General features: G+C 36.3%; 1 protein-coding gene across 11 annotated transcripts in view; it reads left to right on the plus strand.

The window, feature by feature from the left end:
- Nucleotides 1–12877, plus strand: part of GAS2 (growth arrest specific 2) — a 127302-nt gene that overhangs the window by 50579 nt on the left and 63846 nt on the right. For all 11 annotated transcript variants that reach the window (XM_070273444.1, XM_023646178.2, XM_023646177.2 and 8 more), the window contains one exon: nt 9331–9394. In XM_070273444.1, the coding sequence (XP_070129545.1) occupies nt 9331–9394 (64 nt within the window). The remainder of the gene's footprint in view (nt 1–9330; nt 9395–12877) is intronic.

Genomic DNA, 12877 nt, shown 5'->3' on the forward strand with positions numbered 1-12877 from the left:
ATTGAAAAATAATTTTTAATGCTGCCAATCCCAAACTAAATCAAATGTTAGGCTTTCTAGTTTGCTGCTCAGTGAAAAGAGAAATTTGAAATTTCTGCTGCTCAGAATAGGGCATGAGGTGATGTGTAATACGCCCTGTGGAGACAGAAGAAGGGAGCCAATATAATAGCAATGACTTTAGGATTATTCAGAGAAAGGCAACAGCTGTGCCCATAGATGTTAATGCTAATCAAGAGGAAGGACAATGAGAAATTCCATTTCCCCAAGTGGAGCCCTTTCTCCTTGGAGTTTTCTTATTATCCCCTGTGGGTGAGGAAGTGATTGAGTCGCTGCTGATGGCCGTGGACCCTGCATTTCCAGAATTGACTTTCTCACAACAATCACACTGTGTACTCGGCTTGATGTCTTTTCACACTTCACTTTTGAAAGGGAATTTAGGGCAAGGGTTTTTTCTTTTTTCCCTACCTCAAGATTTCATTTCAGTAGCGCACAAGATGAAGAGCATCCTTTGTGTCCCAGTGTTTTGAACAGCAAATAAAATGAAAAGATGCCCTGATGAAGGGGAAAAATCTGTCTGAATGAATGATAAAGTAGATCACTGTCCCGAGTGTGTATCAAGAGGCTTCTGTCTTTAGCTGTTCAAAGATCTCTGCCTGCATAAAGCATTCTTATCTTCACAGCAACTGATCTGCTGCCCTCTGTTGTGGTGCTTTTTGGTGCAATTATTTGCAAGAAGGTCTGGATTCACAGCTCACTCAACCTGTTCTCTTTCCACAACAGCTAATGACAAGAAATCTCCGTGGGTGGGGAAGGTATGCCAGGGATTAACTGCAGAGTGTGGACGGCAGCTTATTCCATATGCTTCTCTCATGCTTCTTGTCTTTTTGATTCTTGGCAGATAACTTTCTATGCCGTAGGATGCAATCACACACAGAGTATAACCTGCAGTTTATCTTCTATAACATTCTTGAGAGATGTTTTTCCTCTGTGAAAATGTCTGTTCTTAGATCATAAGTTCACTAATATCCTGAGGAGTGTCTTGAAAATGACCCAATAGAAAAATGGATAAATATCTTCAATAGCATATTTATAAAAGACTCAAAGAATCCAATAAAGATATAAAACTGTTAGGCATCTTAGTAATAAGGTAAATGCAAAAAAAACCTCTGGAAAATTAGCAAAGATTAAGAAAATTGTGTATTTAGTGTTAAGTACATAAGAAAACAGGATCTTCTATATGTTGCTGAAGAAAACTGGAAGTTGGTATGCCTTCTTGGAGGGCAATTTGACATTATGTATCAGAGACCTGAGAGTGTTCATATCTTTTTCTCAAGTTGTCCTATTTCTAAAAGTTCATTTGAAAGAACTATATAGAGATAGGCACTAGAATGTCCATTGAAACGTTTTTTTTACAAGAGTAAAAAAATGGAAATGGACTGAATCTATGACATTTGGTGGTAGCTTAAATAAACTATAGTTATCCATAGATGCCAACCAAAAATAATATTCATAATATTTTTGAGACTATTTAAGGATATTGGAAAATTATGATTACTATGAACAGGAGATCAAGCATTTATATCTAGTAAATAACAGTAAACTATATTCAGAATTTGAAAGTAAGATAAATAGTAATTGCATTGTAAATGATAGCATTTTCTTCTTCAGTTGCCTATTAACACACATGAGACAATAAACAGGTATGGCATGTAATCTGAAACATGAACAGTTAATTTTAATTATATTAAGATACAATGTGAGCCAATTTGCATAGAGAATTATTTATTGACATACAATTTTAGACATCAGTGTATTACGAGGGCAGTTTCGCACTGTTGAGGTTAAACTGACATGTCCAGTGACTACAGAATTGTATCCTGCTATAGGAACAGAGGACATAGGTCCTTGTGTGCTTTGTGGAGCATACTTTCACCTTCTGGGCCCACGTGTGATGCTCACCTGCAACCCCCACTGTTCAAACCATGCTGTCATGTACAGGGAGTGGATGTTTTCCTTTTCATGTCTCTGATTTATTAAGATTAATAATTGGTTTCACTGGATTCCTTAGAAATATGTAGGGTTGTGCTTTAGGTTAAAAAGATGAACATGAATGTTTTCTCGAATTTAAAAGTATGTAGTTTATCATTCTAAAGATAAAATATTCCCCCAATAATTATTTTAAAAGAACTGAACTTTACTTTTAATTGTAGAATAAAGAAAAAAATGTTTAGAAGCTTCTAGGTATGAAAGCATTTCTGTTTTCAGTGTGACAGAGATGTGACAGTTATTAGACTATATTAATCAACATTCTTCCTTACAGTAAATGTAATAAATTTTCAAATGTTAGATACTTTAACCACCGTTTCTAAAATAATGGTGAATATTTTGATATGACTCATTTTTATTATTCAAATTAAGACCAGAAATCTATAATTTATTTTCAAGCTCAAAAAGTTTTAAGTTATGAGTCCTAAAATGTATTCTCTTATATGAATTTTTTATAAGATATTTTAAGTAAGAAGGTGTTTTCTTAAATTAGTGATCTTCTTGTGTGGAGAATTTTTTATTTGAAATTTACTTTAGCACATGACTTTAGAAATTGTCAAGTTAGTTTAGTTTCTTTTCCCAGAGCCTTGTTTATTTTGCTTTATTTGTATGCATTCTGGTGACCTGGGAAATGGGGAAAAAAAGGATGGGGGGAAATACTTAAAAAATGCATAGTTTTTTGCTTGCCGTAATTGTGTCAACATCACTATGTTATTGGATGATTATAGGATTTGGAGGCCAGTGACTATTCTTCGCCTATTTCTCTGAGAAAGAAGCTACTCAGCAAGAAAAGGGTTTGCTCTCTGCTGTGCTAGCATGCAAATGTGTGTGATGTGTGTTTTATTTTTATGTTCTGTGTTTGTCTTTGCTGTGTGGCCCTGCCTTCTTTTGATGCATGACTCGGTGAGCAGTTTTACAAATCCTGTGTTCTGTTGAACGCTGGCCAGGCACTGACCCACCTGCAGTCTCGGTTTGATCTTGCTGCACAAAAGTGAAAAAGATTGTGTGTGGATTTTTAAACATTAACGTTTTCCGTTTTATACCTGTTGCATCAGAAGAACAATCTATGCCTGCCTTCCGGTGTTTGATAAATCCTCCCTCGTCGCTGTTGTCTATATTGAGGACTATAAGAGTATTTCTGTAGGAAAAGCTACATTGCTTTTATTAGTATGAATGCAGGAAAACAATTCAGGACACCCAGTCAGCCCTGCATTAGTTATATTCACTTTCTTCCCTTCCCAGGAGCAATCTATTTTAGACTTTGGATTTTTTAACACCTGTTCTTATAAAGTACCTACTTTATTAGCATCTTAATTCACTTTTTATTTTTGAACTCAGAAACTCTTTCCAAATCTAGCCATTTGCCCTATTCCAGAGAAAATGTAAGGGAGAATAGCATGGAATCTGATTGAGAGAAATAAATATCTCCCTGGAGGATTGGTGTATCAGGACTCGATGGAGTCAGGGTCGAATTGGGAAAGTGGACAGCTTTCTAGCTTTTGCAGAATCAAATTTTCACTGTACAATATTCAATAGTAATAGCTACATGCTCAATAATGGTGGCTAAGCAGTGCACACGCGCTATCGTATCCGCTCTCCCAACAACCATCATTTTGTAAACGAGAATGCTGGGACCTAGAGAATTAAATAACTTGTCCAATGTTACTCAGCTTCTCAAAGGCCCAGCTAGGATTTGAATTCAGCTTTCTTTACCTCTAAAGATAATGCCCCTGTATTACAGGAAGTTAGGCTTTATTTGAGTTAATTTTAGGAATTCATATGATTATTTCAAGTGAAAGGAAAAAATATATGACTATAAAGCAAATTAGAAAAGACTCTTGCCTCTTATTGGGGTTCTGAGTGATAGTGACTTACTCTGTTAATTTCACATAAGGTCTGGAGAAAGAAAGGGCCCTGCTTGTTCCAGGACGTTTCTCGACTTGGTGGCAAAGGCAGTTAACTACATTTTATTCTATACATCTTCATTACCGATGGGATTATGAATTAATTCTCCATGTTTATGTGAGTTATCTGGATGTCATATCCTATTTTAAATGTGAATAGTGATTCTGAGAAATTCCAATACACGCACACTCAGCCTTAATGAGTTTGTGATTTGCTTTTTCTTCTCTTTCACCTCTCTCAGATAAGTTCTCAGGCACCTGAATTGCTGTGCTATTCCTAATTGCCTCCTACCTTTAAACTCACAGATTTCTGCCTGGGTCTTACTGGGAGTGACATGACGTAGGGAACAGTTTGTGACTATCCCTTCACTTTCTTAGGAGGCATCTTTTGTACCTTATCAATCCTGGCAGGAGAGAACTGCCCATAATCCCCATTAAAGGCTAACCCAAAGCAGGGATTAATTTCCCTACATTCATCATCATCACCACCATCACCACTGGTATCCTAAACACTTATAGAGCATACTTCATGTATCAAGGCACATTTGAATATTTTTAAGAAAATAGATATAGGAATTGTAACTTATACTTATTGTAATAATCATAGCATTGATTAATAGAGGGCTTCTAAACTTTAATGTGCATACTCATCACCTGGAGAGCTTGTTTAAGTATAGATTCTGATCGGTAAGTCTGGAGTGGGACCCAATAATTTGCATTTCGGTCATGCCCCCAGCTGATGCCAATCCTGCTGGTCTGTGGACCACACTTAAGTAGCAAGGGAGTAACATCTATTGCATGCTTACTATATACCAAGTGCTCAAAACCACAAAACTACCTCCTAAGGAAGAGCAAGTGGGAGGCAAGACGCCTACTTGAGAGATGAGGAAATTATGCAGCCTGGACTAGAACCCAACCCTCCTGACTTGTAGTTTACTGTGTCTTCTACTGTACCACTCTTTCGGAGTATTAGAATCTTTTCTCTACTCTGGGAAGGTGGACAGCTGTTAATTTATGATATTTTCATAAGTCAACAATATTCAGCTAAAAATCTAATCTTTTCAAATTTTCTTCCTAAATATAAATCTAAAAACCGGTTTCCTTCAAAATCAACATGAATATTGTAGTCCCTAATGTATAGACACCAAATAGACAACAGAATTTTTCAGGCTTTCATTTCTTTGCCCATCTGTTAAAACTTAATATATTTAGCTAAACTGTATATTCATGGTCTAATGCATTTTATCCTTGCAGATTCTGTGGCATTGAAACTCTACCCCTTGCTCTAGCAGAAGGCCTCATTTTCTATTCCTGGAGCCAGCAGCATTCCATCTGACATTTGATGCCCAGGAGATTTTTACAGAATCTGGGTTATAAGATTGAGTCTCTTGCCGCATATTTTTGAATAAGGATCTGTGATACATTTCCCAGAGGTGTTCTGCATTATACTTTTATTTGAAATGCTTTTGATTATTTAAAAAGAAGCCTCCAATGATAAACTCTTTTGCATAATAATTGCCATTGACTAGAGAACTTATTTGCTTTACAGAGAATTTGTTCAGAGGAAAGAAAGCAACAGTGATTCCCTCTTCTTCTCCTAACTCAAAGCAAAAGACCATATCAATGTTACAATGATAGAGTGAAAAAGTGGTTCCTACTGTAGACTTCAGTGGAAGTGGAAGTTTCTTTATTTTTATGGAAAGATAAACCAGTAAATGTGTTTAAAATGAGTGGTACATATGACTCAATACAAATACTTTAGTTCAAACACAATGTACTGAAAGTTGTCTTTCTAACCATCCTGACAAAGACATGCATTCAGTTATTTGTTCTTGTAAAACGTACAAAATAGTCAATTTAGGTGATTTATTGAAAATGGGCTCATCGAAATTACTTTATTCTCAGAGACAGAGGAAAATTAATGTTAAGATGTTTGGTGTTTCACAAAATGATGTGTCCTAACGTAATTGTTACCTAAGATCTATGCTAAGCACAAACTCGTAATAGCTCTTGGATACCTGCTCTGTGTCTGTCTACAGATGCTGGCCAAGCTGGGCCACTTAACCTGAAATTTGATTAAATTTAGGATTAACGATCTCTAAAATAACATGCATGATAAAATATTCAAAATACGTATACTCATTATAATAGGACCACTTTAAATTATACATGTCTACCAATAGTAATATGTTTTTATTCTGAAGTTTCTTCCTGCTTTGGATAGTGACTGACACATAATAGGTGCACACAAAAAAATGCTTATCGGAGAAAAAATAAGTGAATTAATGTTGACTAAGCCAAATGAAGATAATCTTTAAGCAAATAATTTATAACAATGAGAATAAAAATAATAATAAAGAAAACTAACCTTGGGCAAGTCTTTCCTATGTATTAAGTGTTGTGCTAAGAATAACAATAAATATTACTTTGTTTAATCTTCAAAAAAGTATTGCAAGGTACACACTAGTGTTTTCCCCTCAGAAAACTGAGATTTTCTAGAATAAACTCCCCCAGTAACACAACTAGTGAATGTTAGCGCTCACACTCACACCAGATCTTTGTGGCTCGAATCCCAGGGCCACTATATTCTTTCCATTTGTTAACTTTGCTTCAGAACTTGCCTGAGTGAAAAAAAACCAGACAGAGTCCCCTCTTTGGTACAATGTAGACACTCCTTAAAGACTCGACTGTAATTTTATAGCAATAAGGTAAGAATGTTTGCCTTACAATTAAATAAACATTTGCATAATTTAAACTCTTGCCTCTTCTAAAGATGCTATGTAAGACGTTAGTCTTTATTCAGTTTGCTCATTGTCACGATCACTTGCCGTCACCACATAACTGTCATCCTCCTCGATATTTTGAGGTGTAACACTTACTGAGTAATTACTGTGTCCTAGGCAGTGTACTAGGTTATGCACTCTACAGATTTATCTCATTCACTGCTTACTAGTCATCAAACATTGATTTTTTTTTATGGGCCAGGCATGATATACCCAATGTTAAAAAAACCATTAACATGTGAGACAATATTAAAGGTGTGTTTTGAAGCAATATTATTGCTTTATGCAAAATAATATTTCCAAGAAAACTGGGGAGTAAAACATTATCTTTCTGTTAGCATTTTCCTAAGAAATGATGCTGAGGAAGAGGTTTATTTGTCTTAAATTTTATGGGCTGATTCTGTTAAGGATATAAAATGGAGAATTGTGCAGTTACTTTTCAGTTTACCAAATTGATTTTCTTGTGCGTCCACGGTGGATTTGACATTCGGGTTTTGCATGCAGAAGCTGTTTTACATTGGTGGCTCTACTGAGGAAGGGAAGAAATACATGATTGCAATGCATCCTACATGTCACATTGTCTCTCTTATATTACCCACACTGTTGTTTTTCTTCCGAATGAATTTAATTTCCATAAGATTTGTCTATTTACTTCGAATGCTTATATAGTCCTCAAAATATGTACAGTAAGTTGGTTAAGGAAGCGCAATAATTGGGCCAAGTATTTTTATAGTTGGTTGTTGACTGCACATTGACACAGTTTGGTCAGTTCACTGATAATTTTCATATTTTGACACTATTTCCGTCAATAAATGCATAGGACTGATTCCAAGTCTTCTGGAGCTTTCACCACTTGCTTCACACGGCTTTTGCTGAGATGAGGGTATTAGCAGGGCCTTAAAAATGTTCCCCTCCACAGCTGTTTTGTATTCTTTTTTCCCCACTCAAAACTCCTGTTTGTTATTTTGTACCGTGGACAAAATTTTTTAAAAAGTCTCAGTCCAAAGAAATTGATTTTCTAGACAGGAAGGTTGATTTTCATTTGTTTGCTTCTGTTTTGTGCTGTTTGTTATTGTTCTTTGTTTGAAATTATGTGATATTACAGTCCACACGTTATTTTGCATGAAGTTGATTTTATGTGTCAAAAATTGTGAAGTTTGGGTCAGTCTAGCCAGAGTCAACTAGTGGTGCATTTGAAACTGGAGGTGGTAAATATCTTTATTTTAAGCTCCTTTAATTAGAAGTAATTTTAGGCTTCCCCAGTTAGAGTTTTGTGGCCATTCACTAAGGGTCAGCTGAAACTAAAATTTATGTTACCAAGAATGGAATTGTTCTGTTATTTGGATTTCCCATAATCAATTCTATTTTAATGAGCATTGCTGATGGGATTAAAACTTATTTTAAAAGTTTTGAATGTGACATTTTATAACAAGCTAGTAAATTTGTGCCTGTTTAAAGGCAAGTGAAATCATATACTTTTACAATCCAAGTAAATGTATTTTTCCATTCAGCACACCCAACCGATTCCATTCTTGTATTAGTGAACCAAATATTGCCACTACCATAAGCTGTGGAGAGAAGGAATTGATGTTTATGTTAAGGGAATAGAATAATGCTGGGAATTTGAATTATTATGAAACTCTCTGTTTAATAATTAAAGCAATATTGCTATTTTCCTTCAAATTTATCAATAAGCTAGTATTTTCTCTTATCAGGCTATTTTGTCCATGTAAAGACCATTCTCAATGCAATATTTTTTTCCAATATTTGTTGTCTTTATTAAGTGCTGTATATAATAACATTTAAAAAATTCTCTTGTTTAAAAAAGAGAGCAGTATAAGCAGGCCGTACTCCTCTGGTAGGCTCAACCAATGCGAGTATGGGAAAGCAATTGGTAAAGCAGATTTATTAAGTAATCAGATTTTATTAGAATAGAAATATCAATGCAAAGAACAGTCTTCTAATTTGCTCATTTTATGAGCAAAATTGGCCAAGGCTTTACGTTGGTACACATTTACAAAATCCAGTCAGTTGAAAGTGTTTCTTTCTAAAGTATCATTTAACTAGATTTGATTAGAAGAGGACATCAAGTTTCAGTGTCACTTGTCATCATTGTTTGGAGGGTAACGAAGGACTGTGGTGTGTAATATTTATCCTTATTCATTGCATTATTTCTGCTAAAATCACTGGTGAAGGTAGACTCAGGATTTTGAAAAGGCCAGTCTTTGCTCCATAGTCTCTGTGCACTGTGTGTTTTAAATATCTGTGAACTATTTATCTCATAATGACAGCTATGTATGTTTCTAGTGTTGACTTACTGATATTAACTAATTAAAGAAAATGTTTTCAGGGTGCGATTCCCTGAGACTCATGGCTTTTGGTAGGGAGGTTGGGCAAAGAGTTTGGAAAGCTGCTTTCAGATTTTAGTAGAGCCGAGTGTACTGTGGGATAGGATGGTTTCTGTGAATGTCAGAACGAGGACTAGTTCATTTACTGGGAGCATGAGGGACGAGGGGTCCTTGGCAAGCCTGTTCGCCACTAAGCTGCTTTACAATCCCTTCCATTGTAAAGGTGTCCACTCCTGTCTTGTCTTTCAGTCCTCCACAAGCAACCCAGAGAAGTGTGTCTCTGTTTGCTAGAGCTTGGCCGGATTGCAGCCAGGTAGGTCAAACTACTGCCACTATGTCAAGATGTTGAGCATCAAAGCATCTGAGCAACTGAGAATCTGGCTGGCTTTTCATGAGGATGTTGAACCTGGGTGTTGAGAAGCTGCTCCTTCACATATGATCAGTATGAACATCTCAAGAGCAGTCGTTCAAGCTAAAAGCATGCCACCAATATTCTTAACATCATGGTCCTGTTGTCGAAGTCGCTGTGTCTAAGCATATGCTCAGTGTCCTTTAATTGAATACATCCTCCCTCCAACCCTTTCTTGGCGGGTAGGGAAGGACCTAGTACATGAAGTTGTGGCTCACAATTACTGTTTCCTTAGTGGAAAGTCTATTCCCATCACTGTCTCTCTTTCCAAATTCCTTCACTCTCTCTCTCCTTTTTACTTTTCAATAATTCTCACCCTCCTCTTTTTTCCCTTTTTCCTCATTTTTTTTTTTCCCATTCAACATCACATCCCTCAGCTCTTTTAGTTTCTACTTCTGAGCGGGGAGGATAGGTTTTAAATTATTCTGTATATTTTGATAAAGAAAGATGTAGAATATTATCCTTCAAATGTAGAAATATCTTTGAAATCTTTTTTCTTCTAGAAAAAAGCCCAGAAAGTAATTGTAGAAATCGTAATCATAACGAAAGAAGCAGAGGGAGGGACTTTATTAGTTCAGCCAACTTGCCTTGGTTTCATGTCTTCTCCTTTTCATCTTGAAAACCATCAAACAGGGCTTCTGACAGTTCTTTGAAGCCCAAAGAATTAGAAATGAAGATATAAGTGTTTGAAGAAGTCTTGATGCAAAAAAAAGGAAATTCCTAATTAATTAGAAGATGTTTTCTCATCCAGATCTGGGTATACTTTTAGGATTGAGATCAGATGAACTGATAAGATAAAGAGAGAGTTAGCTCTAGGCATAAATTCTCAAACAGAAATTTGTAAAGAAAATCAAGGAAAAGAAAATACAAGATATGCACACCAGCAAGCTACAGCACTGGGTAGAAAGCTTTTTTTAATCCAATGGAAAATTAACCTGTAATCAGAAGTAACCCCAAGTTCTTTAAAACACCGTAGTTGACGTAAATCTTAACAAATTGTGTATCAGGTAAGAATTTTACTTTACCACAATAATTGGGTGCAAGAAAGATTGCTTTAATTAAAAAAAAATTCAAATTAAATATGGCTGAGGATCGACTCAACAAGGAGTGGAAAAATCAACTTGAGACATTTGGAGGTTGCCCTTCTCTCTCGCACCATGCCGGCTGCTGTGTGAAGGCCTCGTGAGAGGGTCCCCAGTCTTTAACCCACTCGGGTCTCTACTGCGCAGGCATAATTCAAGCTCACAGTGTCTGCCTGTTTCTTAGGACTCCCTTCCCCTTCAGTGCTGTCACTTTCTTGGGTTCTGTGAGGGAGTAAGACAGAGGGACCTGTTGCTTCTAGGACTCTCCTAATCCTCTCCTCCACTAGTTTGGGGCTTCTGGCCCCAAACTCACAGGGTTGAGTCTCACAGCGTTGAGTCAAAGGGACACCAAAGACTCAGCAGATATCCCCTAGGAAAGCAAAGTTAAAAATATAAGGAGGAGGAAAACACACAAAGTAAAATCCCAATTAATGAGCTGTTGCCACTGAAATGCTAGAGTAAAGGAAACATGATGGTCTGGAGTCTCTACTTAATAGAAGATTAGGCAGAATACTTTTTGATTAGTGTTTATTTTAACTATACAGTTAGAATATTCTTAAAATGCCAGATTCCATTGTGTTGCTTTAATAATCTAAGTATACGAATCAAGTAAGTATCATGATTCTGAAAATTGTGAGAGAGAGGTAAAGAGAAAGACTTTCACTATCTACAGAATTAGCTGGGAGTTGTCATTTTCCTCTTGTTTAGTTTGTACTATTTGCCTCTTTTCTGGATTTATTTTATTTTTTGTAATTAGACTTTTGATGACCTGAACACTCTGATTAGAAATCCTGCTGAGCTAAATGTTTTAACTATGGCCAAGTCATCAAAGGAGAGGGCTTGCTACCCAGTAACAAAATCCCTTTCGAGTCACCTTTCCTCCAGCTCTGAGGCTGACATGTGTCCCTCACCAAAGTCTAGAAAACAAATTAAAATCTCAGTTAATGAAAGGGAATCATTATGGCCTGGCCCATTTCCAGTTGAAGCATCATATGAAGAGTTTTGCGTTTTTGTTTTTTTTCCAAAATATTTTAAAATCAAGATTCTGTGTTACTCTATTTATTTTTTAAAACCACTTTATTGAGGTATGATTGCCATACAAAAAGCTGGATGTATTTGGCATGTACAACTTGATGAGTTTGGAAATAAGTATACATCTGTGAAACCGTCATCACAATCTATGCCATAAACATATCCATCACCTCCAAAAGCTTCCTTTTGCCCTCTTTATTATTATTATTTATGATAAGAATGGATTGCTCCATTTTTTTTTTTTTTTGAGGAAGATTAGCCCTGAGCTAACTGCTGCCAATCCTCCTCTTTTTTGCTGAGGAAGACTAGCCCTGAGCAAACATCCATGCCCATTTTCCTTGACTTTATATGTGGGACACCTACCACAGCATGGCTTGCCAAGCGGTGCCATGTTGGCACCCAGGATCCAATCTGGTGTACCCTGGGCTGCAGAAGTGGAACATGTGAACTTAACTGCTGCACCACCGGGCAGGCCCCAGGTTGCTCCATTTTTGACCACAGTTATGACCATCCAAGCTGATGAAAGCAGTGATCATTCACACTGCCAAAAATATTACTAATTTCATAAAGGAGTTATCTAAGGATTAAGATAAGCTTTACATTGCAATACTCAGTTGTAAATTTTGCTTTTTATTTTCTTTACCTACTCAAGTGGTGTAAAGTATTGCACACTTACACTGAAAAAGAGAAAATATGCTAAGAGATTATTCAAGGTGCTACTTTTGTTGTTGTGTGTGGCATAAGGTTAAACAGTTGAATACCAGTTGGATAGACTGAACATTTAAGTATAAATGTCCATTGAAGTTTCTCCTGGTTTTTGAAGATTTTTTATTTTAATGGAAGTTAATTGTGCTTTACAAACAGCAACCCCATAAACCCAAGTCTCACTACCTTAGCCCTATGTTGAAGCATATTCGTTAGAGGAAAAAAGGGAAATTCATTCCCTGATCTAATTTTACTCTTAATCTTTTTTTTTAGATATATTAGACTTATATCCAGATCCTTACCTGTGCTTCTTCCTCCCCCAACTCCTCCATGGAGGGTTACATAAATTATTGAGTTAAGACAGCTTTATCCAAAACTGGAAGTGATTTTGGGAGAGCTCTGGAGGATCACAACGTTAATTTGCACACACAACAGATGAGTTTTGACCATAACAAAGTCCCCGATACAATCTTGGGAGTTTTGTGGGGTTTTTTAATGTCCCTGATAGATGATACATTTTTATATTTGATTCTAAACATTTACTTCTCAAAATGACATAAATGTCATC

This window comes from Equus caballus, chromosome 7, assembly GCF_041296265.1.
Source record: "Equus caballus isolate H_3958 breed thoroughbred chromosome 7, TB-T2T, whole genome shotgun sequence".
NCBI classification, from domain to species: Eukaryota; Metazoa; Chordata; class Mammalia; order Perissodactyla; family Equidae; genus Equus; species Equus caballus.